The sequence below is a fragment of the Ovis canadensis genome, chromosome 26, assembly GCF_042477335.2.
Source record: "Ovis canadensis isolate MfBH-ARS-UI-01 breed Bighorn chromosome 26, ARS-UI_OviCan_v2, whole genome shotgun sequence".
Taxonomy (NCBI): Eukaryota; Metazoa; Chordata; class Mammalia; order Artiodactyla; family Bovidae; genus Ovis; species Ovis canadensis.
Genome location: NC_091270.1, coordinates 35053514 through 35078348, shown reverse-complemented (window position 1 = coordinate 35078348; position 24835 = coordinate 35053514). Strand labels below are relative to the sequence as shown.

The 24835-nt window shown below is 43.4% G+C and overlaps 2 protein-coding genes and 1 long non-coding RNA gene across 13 annotated transcripts in view; 2 read left to right on the top strand and 1 right to left on the bottom strand.

Moving 5' to 3' along the window:
- PDGFRL (platelet derived growth factor receptor like) overlaps nt 1–8839 on the top strand; it is an 83303-nt gene extending 74464 nt beyond the window's left edge. The window contains exons 4-6 of the mRNA XM_069573339.1: nt 72–365; nt 5611–5750; nt 7320–8839. Coding sequence (XP_069429440.1) covers nt 72–365; nt 5611–5750; nt 7320–7508 — 623 coding nt within the window. The 3' untranslated portion in view covers nt 7509–8839. The remainder of the gene's footprint in view (nt 1–71; nt 366–5610; nt 5751–7319) is intronic.
- Nucleotides 8840–10221: 1382 nt separating this feature from the next.
- LOC138431120 (uncharacterized) lies at nt 10222–24734 on the top strand. 2 transcript variants are annotated; one of them, XR_011253537.1, is made up of 3 exons: nt 10222–12305; nt 13853–13973; nt 23206–24734. It is a non-coding gene; the product is annotated as an uncharacterized lncRNA (long non-coding RNA). The 2 variants fall into 2 exon arrangements; XR_011253538.1 differs by having other exon boundaries at nt 10471–12305; nt 13858–13973; nt 23206–23689.
- Nucleotides 11718–24835, bottom strand: part of MTUS1 (microtubule associated scaffold protein 1) — a 190561-nt gene continuing 177443 nt past the window's right edge. For all 10 annotated transcript variants that reach the window (XM_069573316.1, XM_069573322.1, XM_069573320.1 and 7 more), the window contains 7 exons: nt 23007–23221; nt 20726–20831; nt 18944–19017; nt 18703–18798; nt 16619–16735; nt 12866–12963; nt 11718–12276 (listed from right to left, as the gene is read on the bottom strand). In XM_069573316.1, the coding sequence (XP_069429417.1) occupies nt 11982–12276; nt 12866–12963; nt 16619–16735; nt 18703–18798; nt 18944–19017; nt 20726–20831; nt 23007–23221 (1001 nt within the window). In that variant the 3' untranslated portion in view covers nt 11718–11981. The remainder of the gene's footprint in view (nt 12277–12865; nt 12964–16618; nt 16736–18702; nt 18799–18943; nt 19018–20725; nt 20832–23006; nt 23222–24835) is intronic.

Below are 24835 nucleotides of genomic sequence, written 5' to 3'. Positions count from 1 at the left end.
TATGTAAGTATCCTTTAAGTGTTCTCACCCTCCTCTCCAGACTAAATGAGCCCGTGTCTTTCCCTTTGCAGAGAAAGGTGAACTCTTCGTACCTTCTCCCAGTCACTTTGATGTCGTCTACCTGAACCCAGACAGGCAGGCTGTGGTTCCTTGCCGAGTAACCGTCCGGTCGGCTAAGGTCACCCTCCACAGGGAGTTCCCGGCCAAGGAGATCCCGGCCAACGGAACCGACATCGTTTACGACCTGAAGAGAGGCTTTGTGTATCTGCAGCCGCACTCCGGCCACCAGGGGGTGGTCTACTGCAAGGCGGAGGCGGGGGGCAAGTCTCAGATCTCCGTCAAGTACCAGCTGCTCTACGCAGAGGGTAAGCCTTTCCGGGGCGAGACACAAGCCCCTTCCGGCTGGTCAGTGTGGGGTACGGCTGTCCCCAGTGATGGCGGGAGAGTAGGAGGCACAGATGGCTGTTCTTAAATGCTCCTCTCCAGCACTCTCATTTCTAGAATGTTCAACTTTCTTGCCTATGATTCCCCCACCCCCAACTCCCTTCTCTTCAGCTCCTTCCAGCGTGCTCTCTGGTCCAGGCTCCATGTGCGTGATCAGCGTCAGGCTCACATCCCCATGGCATCCTCCCGCGCTCTCCATCCTGGCTGCCGGCGCCAGAGGCGCAGGGTGGGGGCCGCCTCCCCCGACCTCCAGGAGAGAAGGCTCCCTGGCCAGCCCTGCCAGGGAGGAGAGGAGGGACTCTCTCCTGTTTTCGCTCGGAGCACTCTGACATGAGCCCGGTTGATGGTCCTCGTATGAGGCAGAGTGCTCTGCAGCCGTGTTCCTGCCCAGGCATCTCTGCGATAGGGTGGGTGGCCCCAGAGCTGACTGCTCTCTGAGATGGGAATTTGGGCTCCTTCATGACTCTGGGCCTCAGCCCTGGGCTTATTCATGAGGCCACAGCTTCCAACACTGCTGTCAAATAACTCTCTCAAGCCTCCTTTCGCCACCCTCCGCTGCAGCCATCTCTCTCCTCCATCACAGCCAGACTCCCTGAAAGAACCCTCCCGGGGCCCCATCGGGGTACTCCCACCAGGCTCCTCAGTCTTCTCCCCTAGCTCTGCCAAAGCAGCCTTGGCTGAAGGGCCTCCCAGGCCCTTAAGTTCAGCAGACAACTTTCTATCTTCGTCCTTTTAGATTTTACTTTGCCTACATAAACCCCCCCTCTTCCCTGGTCCCATTTCCCCCTGCTTCTTTAGCCACAGCGTTCTCATTATCTTTGCCAGCTCTTTGCCTCTTGCAAGTTTTTTCTTTTTTTAATTTTTATTGGAGTCTAGTTGATTTACAGTGCTGTCTAGTTTCAGGTGTACAGCAAAGTGGATCAGTTACAGGTATATGTATATCTAGTCTTTTCTAGACAGATTCTTTTCCCATATAGGGCATTACAGAGTATTGAGTAGAGTTCCCTGTAGGGAAGCTATACAGTAGGTCCTTATTAGTTATCTATTTTATATATAGTAGTGTGTATATGTCAATTCCAATCTCCCAATTTATCCCTCCCCTGCCTTTTTCCCCCTAGTAACCATAGAATATTTTTTTACATCTGTGACTCTTATTTCTGTTTTGTAAATAACTTCGCTTGTAACATTTTTCTAGAGTCCACATATAGGTGATATCATATGATATTTGTCTTTCTCTGTCTGACTTTACTCGGTATGACAATCTGTAAGCCCATCCATTTCGCTGCAAATGGCATTACTCTTTTTTACTGCTGAGTAATAGTCCATTGTATATATATATATATATATATGTTCCACATCTTCTTATCCATTCCTCTGTCAATGACACTTAGGTTGCTTTCATATCTTGACTATTGTAAATAGTGCTGCAGTGAATAACTGGGTACATTTATCTTTTTGAATTATGGTTTTCTCTGGATATGTGCCCAGAAGTAGGATTGCTGTATCATTTGGTAGTTCTATATTTAGTTTTGTAAAGAAGTATCCCTACTGTTCTCCATAATGGTTGTAACAGTTTACATTCCCATCAGCAGGATAGGAGGGTTCCTTCTCCACAGCCTCTCCAGCATTTCTTGTTTGTAGATTTTTTGATGATGGCCATTCTGACTGGTGTGAAGTGATACCTCATTGTACTTTTGGTGTGAAGTGATACCTCATTGTACTTTTGATTTGCGTTTCTCTAGTAAACAGTGATGTTGGACATCTTTTCATGTGCTTTTTGGCCGTCTATATGTCTTCTTGGAGACATGCTTATTCAGATCTTCTTCCCATTTTTTATTGGGTTCTGTGTTATTTTAATAAGGTGTTGCATGAGCAGATTGTATGTTTTGGAGATTAATCCTTTGTCAATCACTTTGCAAATACTTTGTCCCATTTTGTGTTTTTTTTTTTTTTCATTGTGTTTGTGGCTTCCTTTGCAAAAGTTTTTAGGTTTAATTAGGCCCTATTTATTTATATTTGTTTTTATTTTTGTTACTCTAGGAGGTGGATCAAAAAAGATCTTGCTGTAATTTATGTCAGAGAGTGTTCTGCCTGTGTTTTCCTCTAAGAGTTTTATAGTATCCAGACTTACATTTAGGTCTTTAATGCATTTTGAGTTTATTTTTGTGTATGGTGTTAGGAGGTGTTCTAATTTCATTCTTTTACATGTAGCAACCCAGTTTTCCCTCACTACTTATTGAAGAGACTGTCTCTTCTCCATTGTATAGTCTTGCCTCCTTTGTCATGGATCAGGTGACCATAGGTGCTTGGGTTTATCTCTGGACTTTCTCTCCTATTCCATTGATCTATATTTCTGTTTTTGTGTCAGAATCATATTATTTTGATTACTGTGACTTTGTAGTAAAGTCTGAAGTCAGGGAGGCTGATTCCTCCAGTTCCATTTTCCCTCCTCAAAATTGCTTTGGCTATTCAGGGTCTTTTGTGTTTCCATACAAATTTTAAAGTTTTTGTTCTAATTCTGTGAAAAGTGCCTTTGTTAATTTGATAGAAATTGCATTTATATCCATAGATTGCTTTGGGTAGTACAGTCATTTTGACAATGACGTGGTATATCTCTCCTTCTGTATGTGTCATTTTTTATTTCTTTCATCAGCATCTTATGGGGCTTCCCTGATGGCTCAGATGATAAAGAATCTGCCTGCAATGCAGGAGACTTGGGTCCAGTCCCTGGGTCAGGAAGATCCCCTGGAGAAGGCCATGGCAACTCACTCCAGTATTCTTGCCTGGAGAATCCCAGGTTCAGAAGAGCCTGGCGGGCTACAGTCCATAGGCTCACAAAGAATTGGACATGACTGAGCTACTAACACTTTCACTTTCACACTTTTCAGCATTTTATAGTTTTCTGAATACAGGTCTTTTGCCTCCTTAGGTAAGTTTATTCCTAGGTATTTTAATCTTTTTGATGTGATGGTAAATGGGATTGTTTCCTTAATTTCTCTTTCTGATCTCTCATCGTTAGTATATGGGAAAGCAATAGATTTCTGTGTATTTTTATAATTCTACAAATTTACCAAATTCATTGATGGGCTCTAGTAGTTTTCTGGTAGTGTCTTTAGGGTCTTGTTGTTTAGTATCTTGTCATCTGCAAACAGTGATAGTTTTACTTCTTCTTCCTTTCAGTTTAGATTTGTTTCATTTCTTTTTCTTCTCTGCTGTGGCTAGGACTTCCAAATCTATGCTGAAGAATAGTGGTGAGAATGAACACCCTTGTCTTGTTCCTGACCTTATTGGAAATGCTTTCAGTTTCTCACCACTGAGAATGATGTTAGTTGTGGGTTTGTCATATATGGCCTTTATTATGTTGAGGTAATATAATAATTACCTGTGCCCACTTTCTGGACAGTTTTTTTTTTATCATAAATGGGCATTGAATTTTGTCAAAAGCTTTTTCTGCATCTATTGAGATGATCATATGGTTTTTATTTAGATTGTTAATATGATGTATCACATTAATTTGCATTCATTGAGGAATCCTTGAATCCCTGGGATAAATCCCACTTGATCATAGTGTGTGATCCTTTTAATGTGTTCTTGGATTTGGCTTGCATGTATTTTGTTGAGGATTTTTATGTCTATGTTCATCAATAATACCAGCCTCTATTTTTCCTCTTTTGTAATATCTTTGTCTAGTTTTGGTACCAGGGTGATGGTGGCCTCATAGAATGAGCTGCCTCTGCTAGCTTTTAAATGTTGTAGTTCCCCCCAGGCACTTTCCTGGCCTGTCTTCCTGCTCCTTCTGGGTGGTCTCGGCCATAGACATACACTGCTGCATATTTGTGTATCAGTCACTCCCAGGGGAATGGATGTGGCCTGGATCGCCAGCTTCGTGTACCCAACTGTCTCTCTAACATCTGCACTGAGCTGCCTCAGAGACCCTTTCCTGAGCTCCGGGCCTTCCTCCCAGGCCTGGTTGTTCAGTTGCCCTCATTCCAGTGATGGCGCTGCAGTTCCGGGGTACAGCAACCCGAAACACTCCCAGCTCCTCCCAGTCGTTTTGACTCATTCCATCAAAGCCCTTGCATTCTGCTGTCCATCCTACTGCAAAAAGAGTTCAACTATCATCATTTCTTCCTTGGTCTAACATAAGTACCTTTCCAATTGATCTCTTCAATGCTCCATCTTCCATCCAGTAACTGATTATTGGTTGAATTAAAACCATTCTGTGGGGCTAAATGAACCACTGAACTAATGAACCTCTGAACTAATGAACTTTTCCTAGAACCAAAGTCAAAATCTTCCATATGGCTTGAAAGGTCTTGCAGGGCTGGCCTCTGCCCTCCCCAGAGTTCCCCTCTCTACTCTCCTCGGGGCCTGTCTGCTGGTCCCTCCCTTTTTCCCTGCAGGCCTTCATCCCTAAATAAACCTTTTATGCTTCTCAGACTATCTTGAACTTCCGCGGCACTCTGGGCCTCTCCTATTCTTTCCACAGCTCAGGTTCTAAACCCACCACACAGTGGCCTGTTGAGGGTGTACCTCCTCTGCTGGAATGGAGGCCCCGGGGCTCGGAGACCATGTCTGGCTGGTTCCCTGCCTTAGCCTCCTCTCCCAGCATGTTCCTGGATCCATGCCGCCCTCGAAATTACTCGAGTGGACTGAGCCTGATGAAGAACGTTGTCTCCGCAATGCCATGAAGGCGAGATCCCGCACGCTCTTCCTGCAAGCGTCTCTCCCGTTGGTGGATTCTGACTTGCTCCTCTTCCTCCTGAGGCTGCCGAGCCATACGCCTGTCTGTCTTCCCCGTCGGTGGTCCTCCCTCCAGACCACCTTCTCTTCCTTCCCCTTGTTCTGCTCCCAACCCCCTTCTTCTCTCTCCACCTTTTCATTCACACAAGCTCCTCGCAGATCTTCTGGGCATGTCTCCTTACAAGTGGAATGTCTGGGGTACTCTGGATGTCCACCCCATTTTGGACCACCAAGGTAGACAGAGAAGAGGCATCATAAAACCCCAAGTAGTGGACAGAGCATGTTGGATGCTATAGCTGGCTAGCTGAAGAAAGGCAGGGACGTCCCATATCTGCCCAGAGAAGAGAACACGTCTGTCGGTTTGTGTCTGCCACCCTTGCCCTTGGATGTCATCTCACATCGCTGTCCTCTGCTCACTTCCAGTTCCCAGGGGCCCTCCATCAACGACCATCTCGGCATCCTCGAACAAGGTGAAGGGCGGGGATGATCTGAGCGTCCTTTGCACAGTCCTGGGGGAGCCAGATGTGGAGGTGGAATTCAGGTGGACCTACCCAGGGCAGAAGGTAAGCATGGCACGGCCTCGGCCAGCTGCTGTAGTTTTTAGTTCCTTGTTCACCCTCAGTCAGTGATGAGGACCGTCACTTAAGATGCGTGAGAAATGCGTTGAGCCCTGGTAGGGCCAGAACTTGCTGGTTTGCTGCTAAAATGTTTCCATTATGTTTATATTGGGTTGCCCAAAAAGTTCATTCAGGTTTTTCCCTGTTACAGAAAAACCCAAAGGAACTTTTTGGCCAAGCAAATAAATGGCTTTTTTATTTGAAAGAACAGGAAAAAGTGACTGAGTTCCATTAGGTAATTTAGTCAATGTACCCTCTTTTCTTCATGAACCCGAAGGAAGGGGACAGGGGCATGAACAGGAAAGGAAGGGCCCTCCTTTCTTCAACCCCAACATCAATTTGCAGTCTTAACTTTGGGTTAGTTGGAGGCCAATCTACCTTCCTCCTGGAGTCCTTTAGCCTTTTCCATGTAAAAGTTGGTCCCCAGGGCAAAGAACTCTGAGCAGACACCCACCAAGTCGGCATGTAAACCCAGGCCTTGGAAAAGGTGCTGTGAGGCCGAGATTATCTTAAAATAGACTTGCCATAAACCCAGCTCCAGCACATGCAGCCGTGGGCCTGTTCTGCTCACTAAAATAGACAGCCTCGCTACCAACATGGAACAATCCCCTTGATGCCAAAAGAGATCTGGATCTGGCATCCTAAGATGTACTTGGCAGCCAATACGCTTCTGGTTGAAGGGCTGCGATTGGTGGAAAATAACTCTCCCTGGAGAATGGTGCTTTCCCAGTGCCAGGTACTTGTTTCTAAAGTGTTGTCCCATTTGGAAAACATGAATAGCTTGCATGAGAGGTTTTTTGGTTTCTTTACATTGCTGATTATTAGCAGAAAGGGTACGTTGCTAATTATTAGCAGAAAGGGTATTAATTCAGTAATACTCTAAATATTACGATTATGTTAAACTAATTCAGAAGATACTACTTATCACTGAAGTTGGAGGAAGCATCTCAAAAGTGACTATCTCACTTTCTAGAAATAGGGAGTGAAGTCACCTCGGCTATAATACTATCCATCCCGGGCACAGCTTTCCGCCCACTGCAGTCCTAGGGCACATTTGACTAATCATGTCTCCCTCCCCCAAATCTGAACAGTTGAGAGCTCATGTTCATTTACAAGGTGAGTGCTTCGGGCTTCTAAGTTCTGTGAATAAGAACCTCTGCACCAAGGGGTGAACGCGAGCAGTGGAAAAATTTATCTGTATCTTTATGCCTAATACCAGCCCCACATTCTTGAAGTTCCAAAAGAGTAAAATGTATATTAAGTAGAAACTTGAAGAGAAAGGGCAGGAAGAGAGAGCCAAACAGCATAATGAAATTCAAGACCCTGCTTGGAAAAAAAATGCAGCCTAAACTGACTAGACAGTGTCAGAGCTCCCGTGAGCTGTGCATACCAAATAGTCCCGTAGGAGCATGTGTTTTGCGCTTTGAAAGGGATACTCAGCCGTGTCAGAGGAATGGGAGCTGTTGAGAGCGGCGTGTGGTTTGTGCTCCAGTCCCCGTGGGTGTTGTTCAACAGGATGAAAGGCCCGTGACGATTCAGGACTCCTGGCGGCTGATCCACAGAGGACTTGGGCATACCACAAGGATCTCCCAGAGTGTCCTGAGCATTGAAGACTTTGAGACCATTGACGCAGGTTATTATATTTGCACTGCTCAGAATCTCCAAGGACAGACCACAGTAGCCACCACTGTGGAGTCTTCCTGACTTGGAAGATGAAGTATAAATGAACTGATGGAGAGCCCACTGGGGTGCACAGCCAACTCCAGGATTCTTTGTCTTTGCCAGGGCCAAACCCCAGGCCCTGCCTTGTGAGTCAGACCCAGACCTCCAAACTAAAAGGAAGTCATTGGTCTAATTTTAGAAGTGTTAACTCTCCTAGCAGAAAGCATGTATTCTGACTGCTGACCTACGTGTATGCATTTCTAGTGTTTCTACTCAGAAGGCATATATGTAAACAACTTTATATAATCATTTTCTATTAAAGGAGCAAGTTTTTGTAAAAAGTAAAAAAAAAAAAGAGCTAAGTGCTCGTTGTTTTTAGTCAGTTTGAAGTATATCCAGAAGCACTCATTGGCAGCAATGTTTGAGTCAATACCTAATATTCCCTTTGGTATCATAACCACACTATGAGTCTAAAAATGTAGTGATTTTATATATATAGTTCAACTATACATGAACATATGATATAAAGTATCAAAAAATATTATATACTTTTTTTTTTAAACTGCTGCACTCAGAATGACTAGTTCTAGATTAGACATTTAGTAAGAACAACAGCATTTTGTTGTTGTTTTAAAGATTGTTTATATAGGTTGGACTGGGTCTTCATCGCTGCACGTGGGCCTTCTCTAGTTGTGGGGAGCGGGGGCTGCTGTTCATTGCACTGCACTGACTTCTCGTTGCGTTGGTTTCCCTCTCTCACTGTGGAGCAGGGCTCTGGGCGCATGGGTTTCAGTAGTTGCAGCTCACAGGCTCTAGAGCCCTGGCTCAGCAGTTGTGGTGCATAGGCTTAGGTGCTCTGCAGCATGTGGGATCTTCCCCAAACAGGTATCCAAACAGTGTCCCTTGCATTGCAAGGTGGATTCTTAACTACTGGACCATCAAGGAAGCCCAGCATGTGTTTTTAAATCCTTAATGTTCAATATAAAATAGATGCACAGGTTAAGGAAGATTCCACTTTGTTTAGGCTTATTTTTACCATCTTCAAAATATGTAGACTGTAGCTGTTCCAAGTTTCTTATACAGCAGAAATTATTATTAAAACCAGTAAAAGTTGATTATGTCTCAAATACCCATAGCTTTGAATTTAGAAAATCTTGAGGTCTAGCTCTGGGAGCTAAATTTCAGCTCATGTCCAATTTTGTGGTTGCAATGGAAATTCCTAGGAAATAGGTTAAGAGGAGACAATCCCTATGGTTCAAACTAGATAACACTTTGGAGAGTGCACTATGTCAGAGGATGCAACCCTTATATTGAATATTCCAGCATTATTTATTTAAGTAAAATATTTTCCATCACTCCAAACTGAGCACAACTATGGCTGTTTCCACACTCCTATTTTTATGATGTGCCAACATTTTGCATCCTAAGTGGTAACATTGTTTTCAAGATAATGTTAAAGTTCTGTTTTGTTTCCTCTCTCATCATCTCCCATTCTCTGAAGATGTTTTGTGTTAACTGTGTCAGAATGATTACTCCAGAACCTAAATGGCATGGAGGACACAGGGAACAGCACAACATTTACCACGTGCAGGGAATGGATGGCAAGCCCCGCTTTGGCTAATGATGTTGAGGACAGCTGGAAAGTGAGCAGAGAGAGATTACAGGAGGTGGCAGTGAACCTACGTTCCCATTTATCAGAAATGAACATGAAAGGTTACATACATAGTCAAGTATCAGAGATAAAAGACTTTAGACACAATCACTAGTAAAACAAAACAAACAATGCAGCATGAATATCAGTCCACTTGGTCAGTTCAGTTGCTCAGTTGTGTCTGACTCTTTGCGACCCCATGGACTGCAGCACGCTAGGCTTCCCTGCCTGTCTCTTGCTCAGACTCATGTCCATCGAGTCAGTAATGCCATCTAACCATCTCATCCTCTGTCATCCCCTTCTCCTCCTGCCTTCAGTCTTTCCCAGCATCAGGGTCTTTTCACATGAGTCAGTTCTTTGGCTCAGGTGGCTAAAGTATTGGAGCTTCAGCTTCAGCACCAGTCCTTCCAATGAATATTCAGGACTGATTTCCTTTAGGATTGACTGGTTGGATCTCCTTGCACTCCAAGGGGCTTTCAAGAGTCTTCTCCAACACCACAGTTCAAAAGCATCAATTCTTTGGCACTCAGCTTTCTTTATGGTACAACTCTCACATCCATACCTCTACTACTGGAAAAACCATAGCTTTGACTAGACTGACCTTTGTAGGCAAAGTAATGGCTCTGCTTTTTAATATGCTGTCTAGGTTGGTCATAGCTTTCCTTCCAAGGAGCAAGCATCTTTTAATTTCATGGTTGCAGTCACCATCTGAAGTGATTTTGGAGCTCCCCAAAATAAAGTCACTGTTTCCATTGTTTCCCCATCTATTTGCCATGAAGTAATGGGGCCAGATGCCATGATTTTTTTGAATGTTGAGGTTTAAGCCAACTTTTTCACTCTCCTCTTTCATGTTCATCAAGAGGCTTAGTTCTTTGCTTTCTGCCATAAGGGTGGTGTCATCTGCATATCTGAGATTATTGATATTTCTCCTGGCAATCTTGATTCCAGCTTGTGCTTCATCCAGCCTGGTATTTCACATGATATACTCTGCATAGAAGTTAAATAAGCAGGGTGACAATATACAACCTTGACATACTCCTTTCTCAATTTGGAACCAGTCTGTTGTTCTATGTCCACTTCTAACTGTTGCTTCTTGACCTGCATATAGATTTCTTAGGAGGCAGGTAAGGTAGTCAGGCACTCCCATCTCTTTAAGAATTTTCCATAGTTTGTTGTGATCCACACAGTTGAAGGCTTTAGTATAGTCAATGAAGCAGTAGATGTTTTTCTGGAACCCTCTTGCTTTTTCGATGATCTAACAGTTGTTGGCAATTTGATCTCTGGTTCCTCTGCTTTTTCTAAATCCAGCTTGGACATCTGGAAGTTCATGGTTCACGTACTGTTGAAGCCTGGCTTGCAGAAATCTGAGCACTGCTTTGTAGTGTATGTGTAAGTGACAACTCAAAGATCCACCTCTAGTGGCCTGAACCTGTTCTTTACTATAGGGGTTATTTGTAAAGGCATTGAATGTCAGCTGTGCTGATTGGTAAATACTGACCGCACAAGCTTGACACATGCAGGGAGAGAGAAAAAAGCCACAGTTTTTCCTTCTACTTCCCCCAACGTATTAGAACTGGGGGAGGTAATAAGTGATGTTTTGAAGAGAGACTGAAATGCAACTTGGAGAAGAGCTGGACAAGCCACATTTTCCTCTCACCGGCTGGCCATTCTGCTGTCTTCCCCAGGAGAGGAGATTCCTCAAAGGTAAGTGAAAATTTAGCATTATCTCCCCAGCCTGCTCTATTAGCAAGGTGCTTCTAGTCATCCATAAGTACCGAATCCTGTCTTTCCCAGTTCTGTCAGCTATTGACCCTGTTTTGCTTTTTAATCTCTCTAGGATGTCCCCAAATTTGTACTTTGGAACCAGGCCCTGGTTTATTTGGAAAAGTGTTCAGCACCTTGAAGATGAGCTGGCTTTGGCAAAGCATACTTTGCCCAGAGAAAAGTAGGAAGGAGGTGGAAGGTTTGCTTTTGTGGCTCTGGATGGGGGAGGGAGGAGATGGGGATGGAAGAGAAGAAGCCAGTTGAAATCACTGAGAACAGCTCAGATCAAGCTAAAAATAAGGCAGAGAGCAATCCATGGGTACTGCTCTTTCTCTATCCAGATTTTTTCTTTTTTTTCAAGCAAAATTTAGTTCAGTTCAGTTGCTCAGTCGTGTCTGACTCCTTAGGGTTCTGCATTTGCTCATAGCCTGAGAAAATGGATTGTAGTATTTCACGTTCACGTGGGTAAGTTAAAAAAAAATTAGCTAGTTTCGACTGACACAGCTGAACACTGAAAAGCTGCCAACAAGTTACTCAAAGGGATGCAGAGAAGGTACAGACCCGGGCAAGTCAGAGTTGTTGCTGTGGCCCCCTCTTCCCCACCTGGAGTTAGGATTCTTTACTACCGGTCAGCTCGGCCAACTCCAGCAACTATTGCTCTTCCTTCTATGGCTTCTGCAGAGATGTCTACACTGACGACTGCTTGACGAACACGTCTCCAGAGGTGCTCAGCTCAACACACACCAAGGGAGGCAGTGTCCAACACACGACACTCGGGTCCATCTGCTCCATCCACACAGCCCCAGTCAGACCAAAAGAAAAATCACGAGAAGGTGTCTGGTGAAGGTTATATAAATTACAAAGGTTATATAAGGTTACAAAGGTTATATAAATCTTTATCTTAACAGGCCCCTGAGAGTTTTCCCCTTTACCCATAGGTGAAAAAGGCAATGACCAAGGTTTTTCCCGCTCTGTAAGTGCTTTGTGCGACAGTGTCCGTGTAGATCCGTTCCCATAGCATCTTTGGACTGGGTCGGACGCCTTCCTCTGGAGTCCGGCCTCACGTGGGAGGAGCCGGTTCGGGCCATGGCTTCCCACTTCTAGGGCGGGTGGTGCGCAGTTGCGGGCGGGGTCAGTCCTGCAGAGATGCTGTCTGTCTCTCTCTGGCTCCCAGGAAGGTCTTCTGGGTAAGAGACACTGGGGCTGGGGAAGGAGCCGGAGTTCCGAGGCGACTGGAAGGGGGCGGCGGGGGACGTGGGGGACCTCTTGGGGCTGCACAGGTTCCCATTGTGGAGCTTCCAGAGCAGCTCCTCGTTCTCCATGGAGAGGCGCTTGTTGACCTTGGACTCCTTCTCCAGCGACTCCTGCAGGACCGCTTGCTCCGTGGAAAGTTGCCTGGCAGACAGAAAGGAGCCAGAAATCATGTGAGTCTTTTTTTTTTTTTTTTAAGAAGCTGAAACAAAATTCTTACTGGTTTAAATTTGAGAGCCCCCAGATGATCTCTGGAATGAAAGCAATTGCTGTACACAGGCTGGGCTGGCAGAGGAACAGGGAAGTGTGAGCTGGAGCCAAGGGAAAAGCTATACGTTGAGGCAGTTTCATAGTAGACCTAATAACGCACCCACAGGCAGGCTATGTGTCTCAGGACCCTCATAGGTGGTGGGGGCCAGGGCGGGGGCTGTTTCCTGCTTGGGGTTTGTTTGCTATTGTGATGATCCTTCTCTGAGGGCATTCTCCACTTCCATCAGCCAGGTTTCCCTGGAAAGGGAAGGCATGCCCGCTGAGGACTCAGCCTTTGGTCTAGGCCCCTTGGGTAAGTGAAGGTGCAATGGGCTGCAGTCATTTCCCAGGCAGAAATCAGAACCTCTAACCACTCGCTTCAGTCCAGGAGGGACAGGAGTGGACCGTGCTAAGAAAGGAACACTCAGTGTTCATGTCTGAGGCAGGAAGGAGCTCGGGGCAAACAGGACAGTGGCATTGTTACCTTGAAATTGCCATGTGCTTGTCCATCCGAGCTTTTAGTTCTTCATTCTCCTGCTGGAATCGCTTCAGTTTGTCTACCAGCGCTGTGTTATTGTCCACCTTGGCATAAACGAGAGTGTCAACATTCATACATTAAAAATTACATAAGGCCCCTGATTCTGTGAGGTACCTTCCTGACACCAGTGTAGACTACAGAGATTTAATTTAGGAAAGTTTTTTTTTTTAATTCTTTTCAAGGTTAACAGTATTTTTATTTTATTTAAAAAATTTATTATTGGAGTATAATTGCTTTACGATGTTGTATTAGTGTCTGCTATACAACGAAGCCAATCAGCTGTATGTATACAGATATCCCCTCCCCCTGGATCTCCCATCCCACTCCTCTAGGTCATCGCAGAGCACTGAACTGAGCTCCCTGCTTCCCATTAGCTGTTTTACACATGGTAACGTATATAGGTCAATGGCTACTCTTAATTCAGCAAAGTTGAATCATACGTTGAACGTCTCTACACTGGTGCACTGCAAAAACGAATCTACTGCAGCAAAACAGAGCACACGGATATTACTTTTCAAATGTATGCCGGAGCATGTGAAAACACACACCCCCCCAGGGGTTACTGATTTGTTCAAGGTCACGCTGTTTTAGAATTCCCAAGAACTGGTGCCCTGCCCTTGGAGGCTGTGCCCCTCTCAGTTTCACGGTGAAACTGTTGGCCAGGCAGCCAACATTTATCAAAGACCCTACAGATTCTTATGGTCAATTTGGGGGGAAAAAAAAGAAAAAAAATCCCACATTCGATGAAAACTCAGTTCGTGGCAGTGTTTAACACGCCCTTAATCATGGTTTCCTGGTGACTTGTCAGCATGTCCCTCTGAGTGGCCACAGGGTGCAATCCACAGAGCTCTGTGGAGCCTCAAAACAAAGAAGCGCATGACAAAAGGCACCCCTCCTTAGCTGAACTAAAGACATGTTTATTTTCCTTGAAAGTTTAGCCTGGGAAGGACAACAGGCAAGCAAACTGATCTGCGAGATTGAAGGAGAAAAGCCCAGAAGACACTGGATCAGCTAATGATGAAGAGCTGAATACACTCCTGCTCACTTTCCGAAGGTAAGATTTCATTACCCTCTTGGAGGAGACATCACAGCTCTGTCCAACTTTGTGCTAAGTCCTTGTCACTGCTGCCTGTGACTAAGCTACTCTCATTTCAACTCTGCAGTGCTGGTGTTTTTGGTTTTTGTTTTTTTTTAATTGGAGTATAATTGCTTTACAGTGTTGTTCACTTCTGCTGTACAACAATGTGAAGCAGCTATCTGTGTACGTATATCCCCTTCCTCTTGAGCCTTCCTCAGATTTCCAGCTCTCTGGGTCATCGCTGGGCACCGAGCTGGGCTCCCTATGCTATGCAGCTTTCCTGTGAGCGATCTGTTTCACACACAGTAGCGTGTGTATGTCGGTGTACTCTCTCAGTGCATCCTCCCCTCCCCTCCTGGGTCCACAGGTCGATTCTCTACGTCTGTGTCTCTATTCCTGCCCTGCAGGTAAGTTCGTTACCATATTTTTAGATTCTACATATATGCATTAATACACCGTCTTTGTTTTTCTCTTTTTGACCCACTTCACTCTGTGTGACAGACTCAAGGTCCATTCCCATCTCTACAGATGACCCAGTTTCATTCCTTTGTATGGCAGAGGTACTATTCCATTGTATGTACGTACCACATCTTCTTTATCCACTCATCTGTTGATGGATATTTAGGTTGCTGTTGTAAATAGTGCTGCAATGAGCCCTGGGGTACATGTCTTTTTGCATTGTGGTTTTTCTCAGGGCATATGCCCAGGAGTGGGATTGCTAGGTCATAAAAAACTGAAACTGCAGTTTCAGTTTTTTAAGGGACCTCCATACTGTTCTCCATAGTGACTGTACCAATTTACATTCCCACCACCACCATCTTATTATCCAGAAAAAACTTAGGACAAGCCAACCAGGTGAAATATCCCCCAAATGTGACTAACATGTAAAATAGAGGGAGCCTTGGAATTTCCAGGAAGTATAAAGGAATACAAGATAAAAACACAAGGTGAGAAAATCTGAGATTAAATACTGGGTAGTGATTGGCCTTAAAATAGTATCTCTTCAATTCCTCGTTTTACTGGAGAGGAAACTAGCCCTGGGAACCAGTTCTCAGAGCTAATGATCAGCAGGGATAGTTATTATTATTATTTTTTTAAATGGAGAAAGCCTCTTTGGTTTCTACGTGTCTTATTTTTGACAAAGGCGTGGAGGTTACAAATAAACAAGGTAACAGGGGGCTTATCTGTCATCATAGCAACCCCTCCTTCTGCATATTCACCATGCCAAGCTGACCACGGCAAGGGACAGAAATACTAGTGGATCAACGAAAATGAAGACGGACGAGTAATTTACAGCGGAGTCAGATCTTACTGCACATGAGGGCTTGAAAAGTTTTGATGTGTGAGTGGCAGCATATGGGACAACCAGCTATTAACAGGATTATCTGAGTCAGTGCTGGCGGCCACATGGGCAGGCACGGGACGATCAGGGAGGTCTGTCCATCTGGCAGAAGCTGGTATATACCAGGTTGGGGCCATTAGAGACCATGAGCTCCTTCCTTCCTTTACAAAAACAAGCTTTCCTGGTAATTCAGAGCATCCATGTATCCACATGGGGGTTAGCTCTTACCTCCCTTGAAAGGTAAGTCTCTAGAAGAAAACCAAACAGCAAAAACAAACAAACAAAACAATGAGTAACGAGCGCCTTCCATGCTCCCTCTTGTCCAGGGCTGGTTTGGGTTTGACTGAGGCACCTACTCAACACTGAGTCACCCACAGTTAGGGGGAGAAGGGACAACCTCCCACAAAGCCCTGGATGGACTCCCCACACGCTGATGTCAATTGTCTGTCCTGGAGGGCACAAACTAAACTTTATTCCTGTTTTTCATAGCACTGCCTACTTGTCCAACCAGGTTAATTGTATAAATGTGCAATTCTTTTATCACAGTGTAATTCCCATGAAGCAAGATGAAGAATTTAGATATTTAGCAAGATTGAATTGCTCTGAGGGGATTAAGGACACAACTGATTTGAGCATAAGAAAGCCCTTGAGCTGCTGCTGCTGCTGCTAAGTCACTTCAGTCGTGTCTGACTCTGTGCGACCCCATAGACGGCAGCCCACCAGGGTCCCCCGTCCCTGGGATTCTCCAGGCAAGAACACTGGAGCGGGTTGCCATTTCCTTCTCCAATGCATGAAAGTGAAAAGTGAAAGTGAAGTCGCTCAGTCGTGTCTGACTCTTAGCGACCCCATGGACTGCAATTTACCAGGCTCCTCCGCCCATGGGATTTTCAAGGCAAGAGTACTAGAGTGGGGTGCCATTGCCTTCTCTGGCCCTTGAGCTGGTGGTATATTAAATAACCACTTTTACATTATTTAAACATTGTTTTTATGCAGGTGGCTATCCCCAGGCCACGGATATGAATGACCTTTGTTGTTATTTTTCTAAACACTGACTGCTCCTTTTGCATGTTCCTTGGGATGGGGGTGCGGGGGGCAGGGAACAAAAAACTGTTGCAGAAGGCAGCAATGAATAAGCCTTAAGCTAACATAGAAAAGAAAATGTAATCTCTTTTACCTTTCCTATGTTTCCAAACATCTCTAGACACGAAGACCACCCCATGGATCTAGCTCAGAGGCCTCAGGTGTTACCACGCTCCATAAGGCTCCACATTAAACTTACCAGTTTCTCCATCTTCATTAACTTGACGTCCTGTTGGCGCAGCTTCTCATTCTTGATCTCCAACACGGCTTTCAGGCTTTCTAACTCTTGCTCCAGATACATGATCTGAGGGTTTTTCTGGAAAAGACACAGCAGGATATGGCTCTGACTGATCAATTGAACATGACTGCATGGCTCACGTTCTTCATATAAAGACATCTTTGATTAGATTTAGAAATTAAACAAGTGGCAAGAGACACTGACCTTCTTTCACAGGTTCAAAGAAAGAGCTAAAAAGAAGGGTTAAGATAAGATGGCTTCCATCTCAAAGTCTTTGGTCTTAAAAACGATATGATGCATTCCACATTTGAAAACATTCTCACTCACTCATGAGTAACTTAATATGTTAAAAAAAATATTGATAGCATCAAATATTTTATGGAAGTAAGAGGAAAGCCGTAGCTTACAATACAAAACAGAATTCTGGCTGCAGAGTATGTTTGGAGGGAGAACAGTGAATGATCGTTCGCTCTAACCTAAGTCAGTGGGAAATACGCGGGCAGTGTGTTTATAGGGCTCTCTGGCAAACAACAGAAATGGCAATCACGTCCTGAGTCTTTCGGATGTTTGCCATGGTAGGCATGTGTTGACCTGGCTGTCCTAGGGCAAAATAATGCCCTGTTAGTGAGTGACATCCCAGCACCTACATGGCATAGGATGCATACATTGTGAAAATTCTATCCAAGATAAATCCTATGTAAGGGAAGAACAGACTGAGAGAGAACACCACTATGGTGGATTCCCTGACTCCTTGGCCTTAATTATGGAAATTCAAGTGAACCCTGAATACAAGTTAACCTATGATACAAGTTAACAGCGCACAGTCCTTTGATCAGATGTTAAATGAGGGAATTCCTCAGACAAGCAGTCAGTGGTGATGGTGTGTCAATCATCAGCACTTTCCTCTGGACAGTAGTTAACGCTCTGGGGCAACCCTTAGGGGGAATCAGGGAAGGTGCCCGTGGGGACCGCTTCACAGAGCTCACTGAGGGACCCCAAAAAAGTTGGGAGGATGCAGAGAAGTAAGGATACAAGTTGGAAGAGAAAGTTAAGTTTGCCAGAGAAATTCATGTTTTTCAAAAGTGAGGATTAGCCATACAGTGAAATACTGTTCAGCCAGAAAAAGGAATGAAATGTCTGTACCTGTTACACTATGCACGAACACTGAAAACAAAAGCGGAGGGAAAGAGGCCATACAGAGAGAGCCACGTGCAGCATGGCTCCATTTCAGTGAAATGTCCAGAGCAGGCACTTCCATAGAGATGGAAAGGAGACTGGTGAGCCTGGAGGGCTGGGGAGTTTGCGTTTGGTTTTATTTTGGGGGGGGTGGTGTGGGGAAGGATGAGTTAATAGCTGGAGGGTTTCTTTGGGGGGCGGTGATGAAAGTGGAATTAGATCCTGGTGACCAAGGCACAACTTGTGAACTGCTGATCTGCCTTTTTTTTTTTTTAAGAATGACTATTGTGGTATATAAAGTATATCCCAATATAGCAAGTTAATTTTTTTTTAAAGTGAAGTCTTCACATAAAACACTCTGACCCTAACTGAGGCTTCTCCTATCTTTCTGAAGGTATTAGCATAGAAGAAGTGAAGTGAAGTGACGTCACTCAGTTGTGCCCGACTCTTTGCGACCCTGTGGACTGTAGTTTACAAGACTCCTCTGTCCATGGAATTTTCCAGGCAAGAGTACTGGAGTGGGTTGCCATTTCCTTCTCCAGGGGATCTTCCCGACCCAGGGATCGAACCCAGGTCTCCCGCATTGTGGGCAGACACTTTACCGTCTGAGCCACCAGGGAAGCCCATTAGCATAGATCACTAGCAATATATTGGATTTCATCTGTTACGTCAGTTTTTAGAATTAAAAAAAAAAACAAACTACTAGTAACTAAAGAAGCCACAGTATACAGTTGAAAAAGCATACTGCAGGCTATGTAAAGGACTCCAAACCCATACTATTTCTCTAGCTGCTGAATACTTAATTGACTCTAAGAGACAGTTGAACAGAAGGAAAATTCAATAGTGATGGGAGAGCATACACGACTTACTAAATTTGCTTTCTCTCTTGATACTCTTTTCTGTTCTTCTGATTTCAACTTTTCATTTAAAGCATCATTTTCACTCTTCAGATCACTGATTTGTTTCTGAAACCCAAACAACGAAATGTGGAGCATGAGTAAACAAGCTGGCACCAGCAACGTGGCAGATGTGCAGAGAAACATACCAAAACCACACAAGCCTCAAGACTGATGACCGGGTGTGTGTGCGTTAGAGACTGAGATTACCTACCTCTAGTGATTCCTGCTTCTCGTAAAGCAGATCCTCGAGGGATTTCTTTTCCATTTCATGGCTTTTCTTGATTTCTGGAAAGAAGTGATTTTTGAGTCAATACCACCCTATGAGATCACTGCATTCGTCTACATACATTAAAGCACGTGGATATAAGAGTTGACTAGGAGGCACTCTACCTATGTTACTTTACATTTGTATGGTACTTTCGTATAAATTAAGCTACTTGGTATCAAATTAGCCCATGAGGTGAGTAGGGCAGCTAATTCCCCTTTCATGGATGAGAACATAGAGGCTCAGAGGGGCCAAAAAACCTCAGGGAATGTAGAGCATGCCTTCAGGTTCCTGGGCTGAGTCTCTGTGCTCTGTTCTAGTTGCTCTTCCTGAAGCAAACAGAAGCCTCAGAGTAAACCCATCTCCAACAGAAAGGAAGAAACCCAGTGTTCACTAACATCTACCCTGGGCCAGTCATTCCACATGTTCTCATTGCTGACCTCACACAACACATCTGTTTTTCTGGTGAGAAGGCCCAGTTCCCACCACATGTCCAGATATTTCTCTGTAGATGCAAAGGTTCAGTGCAAGAGCTTTAGCTACATGGGCACTTATGTTCTGTAAAAAAAAAAAAAGGCTTCTTATTCTTTTCCTTTTTTTTTCAGTTTTGATAATTTCTTTTTTTAATTTATTTATTTTAATTGGAGACTAATTACTTTATAATATTGTATTGGTTTTGCCATACATTGACATGAATCAGCCATGGGTGTACATGTGTTCCCCATCCTGAACCCCACTCCCGCCTCCCTCCCCATCCCATCCCTCTGGGACATCCCAGTGCACCAGCCCTGAGCACCCTGTCTCATGCATTGAACCTGGACTGGCGATCTGTTTAACATATGATAAATACATGTTTCAATGCTATTCTCTCAGATATCCCACCCTCACCTTCTCCCACAGAGTCCAAAAGACTGTTCTATACATTTGTGTCTCTTTTGCTGTCTCGCATGTAGGGTCATCATTACCATCTTTCTAAATTCCATATATATGCATTAGTATACTGTATTGGTGTTTTTCTTTCTGGCTTACTTCACTCTTTGTATAATAGGCTCCAGTTTCATCCACCTCACTAGAACTGATTCAAATGTATTCTTTTAATGGCTAAGTAACATTCCATTGTGTATATGTACCACAGCTTTCTTATCCATTCGTCTGCCGATGGACATCTAGGTTGCCTCCATGTCCTGGCTATCATAAACAGTGCTGTGACGAACATTGGGGTACATGTGTCTCTTTCAATTCTGGTTTCCTCAGTATGTATTCTTTTCCTTTTACTTTGCCTCTTCTAATAATGATGAAATAAATGATTTTTTAATCCAGCAAGTGCCGTGTACCTTTCCCAACAGTCCTGGTGTACAGAAGTGCCTGGTATGGGCCCTTCACTGCAGGCAGGATGTAAACTCACAGATCCTTCCTAGGATCTGAAGTGGTCAAGCACAGCTACTACCAAAAAAGCCGTAAGGTTCCTTAAAAGTTCACTCTTTTCTAAAAGACTGGCATTTATAAAAACAACAACAACAACAACAACAACAAACTCTTATCTGCCTCCTTAGAGGAAAGGGCATGTACCACTCCCAATAAACAATGCAAAAAGAAACCAAGAAACTCTCCAAAACTGAACACCACAGGGCATTCTCTGCAGGGGAAGTTATTAATCATTTCTGTGTGGAAACACACCACGCTGTTCCATGAGCTCTTATTCTATTTTAGTAGGAAAAGCATTCTTGCCTGAAAGGGAATTTTCATAGGACTTCTTTAGCAATTCTATTTTCTCGGAGTGGCTTGCTTCGATTTTCAACTTAGAGGTTTCGTGGGTAGCATTTAAGTTGTCAAACTGTAAGAAAAAACCAAAACAACAGTTTACCAATAAAATCAAGTCCTAAGGTGAATGCATAATAGGCGGCAGCATTAGGAGGTGTGACACATTAGCTTGCATTCAAGCCTAAAGGGCTACCAGGCACATGCAAAGCTGAAATGAAAGCTTGATATGAAAAGGGAGCAACGAAATTAAAGAGAGGTTTAGGATATACGATGAAGTGAAAAACACAGGTTATTAAACAAGGAAAGAAGAAATGCAAACCAATGTTGTAGTAGTACCAGAATGCTTACAAAGGGATTATTTCTATGTAGTAGGATAAAGGGATGTTTTATTTTTTAAAATATATCTGAAAAAAACCTCCAAAAACATTAATTTGAAAAGATACATGCATCCCAATGTTCATAGCAGTATTATTTATAAATGCCAAGACATGAGAGCAACCAAAATGTCCATCAGAATAGATCAAGAAGATGTGGGGTGTGTGTATATATACGTGTGTACGTATATGTACATCTCTGTGTATATATACGTGTGTACGTATATGTACATCTCTGTGTATATATACGTGTGTACGTATATGTACATCTCTGTGTGTATATATACGTGTGTACGTATATGTACATCTCTGTGTATATATACGTGTGTATGTATATGTACATCTCTGTGTGTATATATACGTGTGTACGTATATGTACATCTCTGTGTATATATGTGTGTGTATGTATATGTACATCTCTGTGTATATTTACGTGTGTATGTATATGTACATCTCTGTGTGTGTATGTATATGTACATCTCTGTGTGTATATATATGTGTGTATGTATATGTACATCTCAGTGTGTATATATGTGTGTGTATGTATATGTACATTTCTGTGTGTATATATATGCACAAACCATGCAATACCATGGAGGCATTGAAAAAAGAAGGACGTTTTTCATTTGCAGCAACACGGATGGCCTTGGAAGGTGTTATGCTAAGTGAAATAAATCAAAGACAAATACTATATAATATCACTTATATGTGGAACCTAAAAATTACAGTAAACTAGGGACTTTAACAAAAAAGAAACAGACTCACAGATATGGAAAACAAACTAGTGGTAACCAGTGGGGAGAGGGAAGGGAGAGAGGTAATACAGGAGCAGGGCAGTAAGAGGGAAAAACTATTAGGTATAAGATAAGCTACAAGGATATATTATACAACATGGGGAATGCAGTCACTACTTTATAATAACTATAAATACGTTATAATCTTTAAAAATTGTGAATCCCAATCTTCCAATTCATCCAACCCTCCTTCCCCCACCCCTCTTGGTAACTGTAAGTTTGTTGTCTATTTCTGTGACTCTTTCTGTATAGCCAGTATTTTATAATAACTGTAACAGGAGCATGGACGTCCTTATAGCTCATGTGGTAAAGAATCTGCCTGCAATACAGGAGATCTGGGTTTGAGCTCTGGGTCAGGAGGATCGTCTGGAGAAGGGAATGGCCATCCACTGCAGTATTCTTGACTGGAGAATCCCATGGATAGAGGAGCCTGGCGGGCTATAGTCTGTGGGGTCCCAAAAAGTCAGACACTATTGAGCGACTAACACTACTATAACTGGAGTATAAGCTTTAAAACTTGTGAATCACCGTATTGTAATTCTGTAACTTATATAGTGCCTTCCCTGGTGGCTCAGTCAGTAAAGAGTCTGCCCACAATATGGGAGATCTACTTTTGATCCCTGGGTTGTTGGGAAGATCCCCTGGAGAAGGAAATGGCAACCCACTCCAGTATTATTGTCTGGAGAATCCCATGGATGAGCCTGGTGGGCTACAGTCCATGGGGTCGCACATGACTAAGTGACTAACTTTCACTTTCAACCTTTAAAAATTGTGAATCACTATACTGTAATCCTGTAACTTATATAATCTTATACAGCTATATTTCAATTTAAAAAAATTTAAAGGGTTTAAATTTTATCTTTTTTCTTTCAATCTTTCACTCAACATGCATACATTGCTTTGATTGTAAAAATTTACTTTAAAAATTGTTTCATTTATTTAAATTATAATGAAATTCATCAAGAGACATCCAACAAAGAGAAGGGCATCATAGGAAGCCCCTCATCAGACAACAGTTAGAATTCAAATTAACAGCAATGGCCAAGCACATGCTCAGGTTCTAATTCTAAAAGTACAAACCTGCTCCTGCAATTGAGTTTTGTATTTCTCTGCTTCTTCTATGTAGATGTTCTGAAGCTTTTCACATTCCCCAGTGTAAAATTCTTTAAGCCGATTCTCCAGCTCTGTTAGATCAGTCTGGTGCTGCTGGTTTAACTTCTGGACAAATCCTTCATAAGCTATTTGCAACTCATTCCTGGCTTTTTCTAACTTCTCACAGGTGGTTGAAACAGTGACTGAAAAGAGATGGAAAAAGGCAAGGGAAGATGACACTCAGCCTGCTAAACAGCATACATTCGTAACATTCACACACAGCTGTGATGACTCGGAAAGCAGTACTCAATTCTCTCGGGACCAGACTCTCAACCATAACAGTACAGAACTGAAGGGTAAAAGGCAAGGAGAGGAAATGGGCTCTGGCAGCAAAAGGCCAACTGTCTATCAGCAATAAGAAGTCCTTGGGCAGAGCCAGGTTCCCAAGTGAAGAGCACCCTTATGTGTGGTGACCAATCAGTGCACGGACCTCAAGGAGAAGAGGCTCTGATTGGCTGAGGTGTCTAAGGCAGGTCACCCATAGGGGAAGCAGCTGAGACAGAGAAGAAACAGAGAAGGTAAAACCACAAAGGAGAAACAGACTTTAAGCTTGTATGTGATTGGAGCCAATTTAGGCTCATTACTTCAAAAATACAGTAAGAAAAATAAAAGATTATATGGAACACAAATCACCAGAGCATAAAAACTTTAGGAAAAACACATTGAAAAGCTATACTACAATGTGAATAAATTGAAAGGTTAACATTTTAAAAAGGCAAAGAAATATGATACACGTAATTTAAAATCAGACCATCCTAACCTTTCACTACCACTACCCAGAACAGAATTATTAACAATACCTTGCAGAACTTGCACATGAATAAATACCCACACACGCTATAATAAATCCTGAAAGAAATGGGAGAAAACACTTGCAAACAAAGCAACTAATAAGGGCTTAATCTCCAAAATGCATAAAGAGCTCATGCAGTTCAATATCAAATGAACCCAATCAAAACAGGCAGAAGAGTCAAATAGACATTTCTCCAAAGAAAACATACAGATGGCCAGCAAATACATGAAAAGATGCTCAAGATCACTAATTATTCAGTTCCGTTCAGTCGCTCAGTCATGTCTGACTCTCTGCGACCCCATGGACTGCAGCATGCCAGGCCTCCCTGTCCATCACCAACTCCCGGAGTTTACTCAAACCCATGTCCATTGAGTGGGTGATGCCATCCAACCATCTCATCCTCTGTCATCCCCTTCTCCTGCCTTCAGTCTTTCCCAGCATCAGGGTCTTTTCAAATGAGTCAGCTCTTTGCATCAGGTGGCCAAACTACTGGAGATTCAGCTTCAACATCAGTCCTTCCAATGAACACCCAGGACTGATTTCATTTAGGATGGACTGGTTGGATCTCTTTGCAGTCCAAGGACTCTCAAAAGTCTTGTCTAACACCACAGTTCAAAAGCATCCATTTTCCGGCACTCAAGCTTTCTTCATAGTCCAACTCTCACATCCATATATGACTACTGGAAAAACCATAGCTTTGACTAGATGGACCTTTGTTGGAAAAGTAATGGCTCTGCTTTTTAATATGCTGTCTAGGTTGGTCATAGCTTTTCTTCCAAGGTGCAAGCGTCTTTTAATTTCATGGCTGCAGTCACCATCTGCAGTGATTTTGGAGTCCCCCAAAATAAAGTCTCTCCCTGTTTCCATTGTTTCCCCATCTATTTGCCATGAAGTGATGGTAACGGGACCAGATGCCATGCTGTTAGTTTTCCATGAGGTATCACTTCACACCAGTCAGAATGGC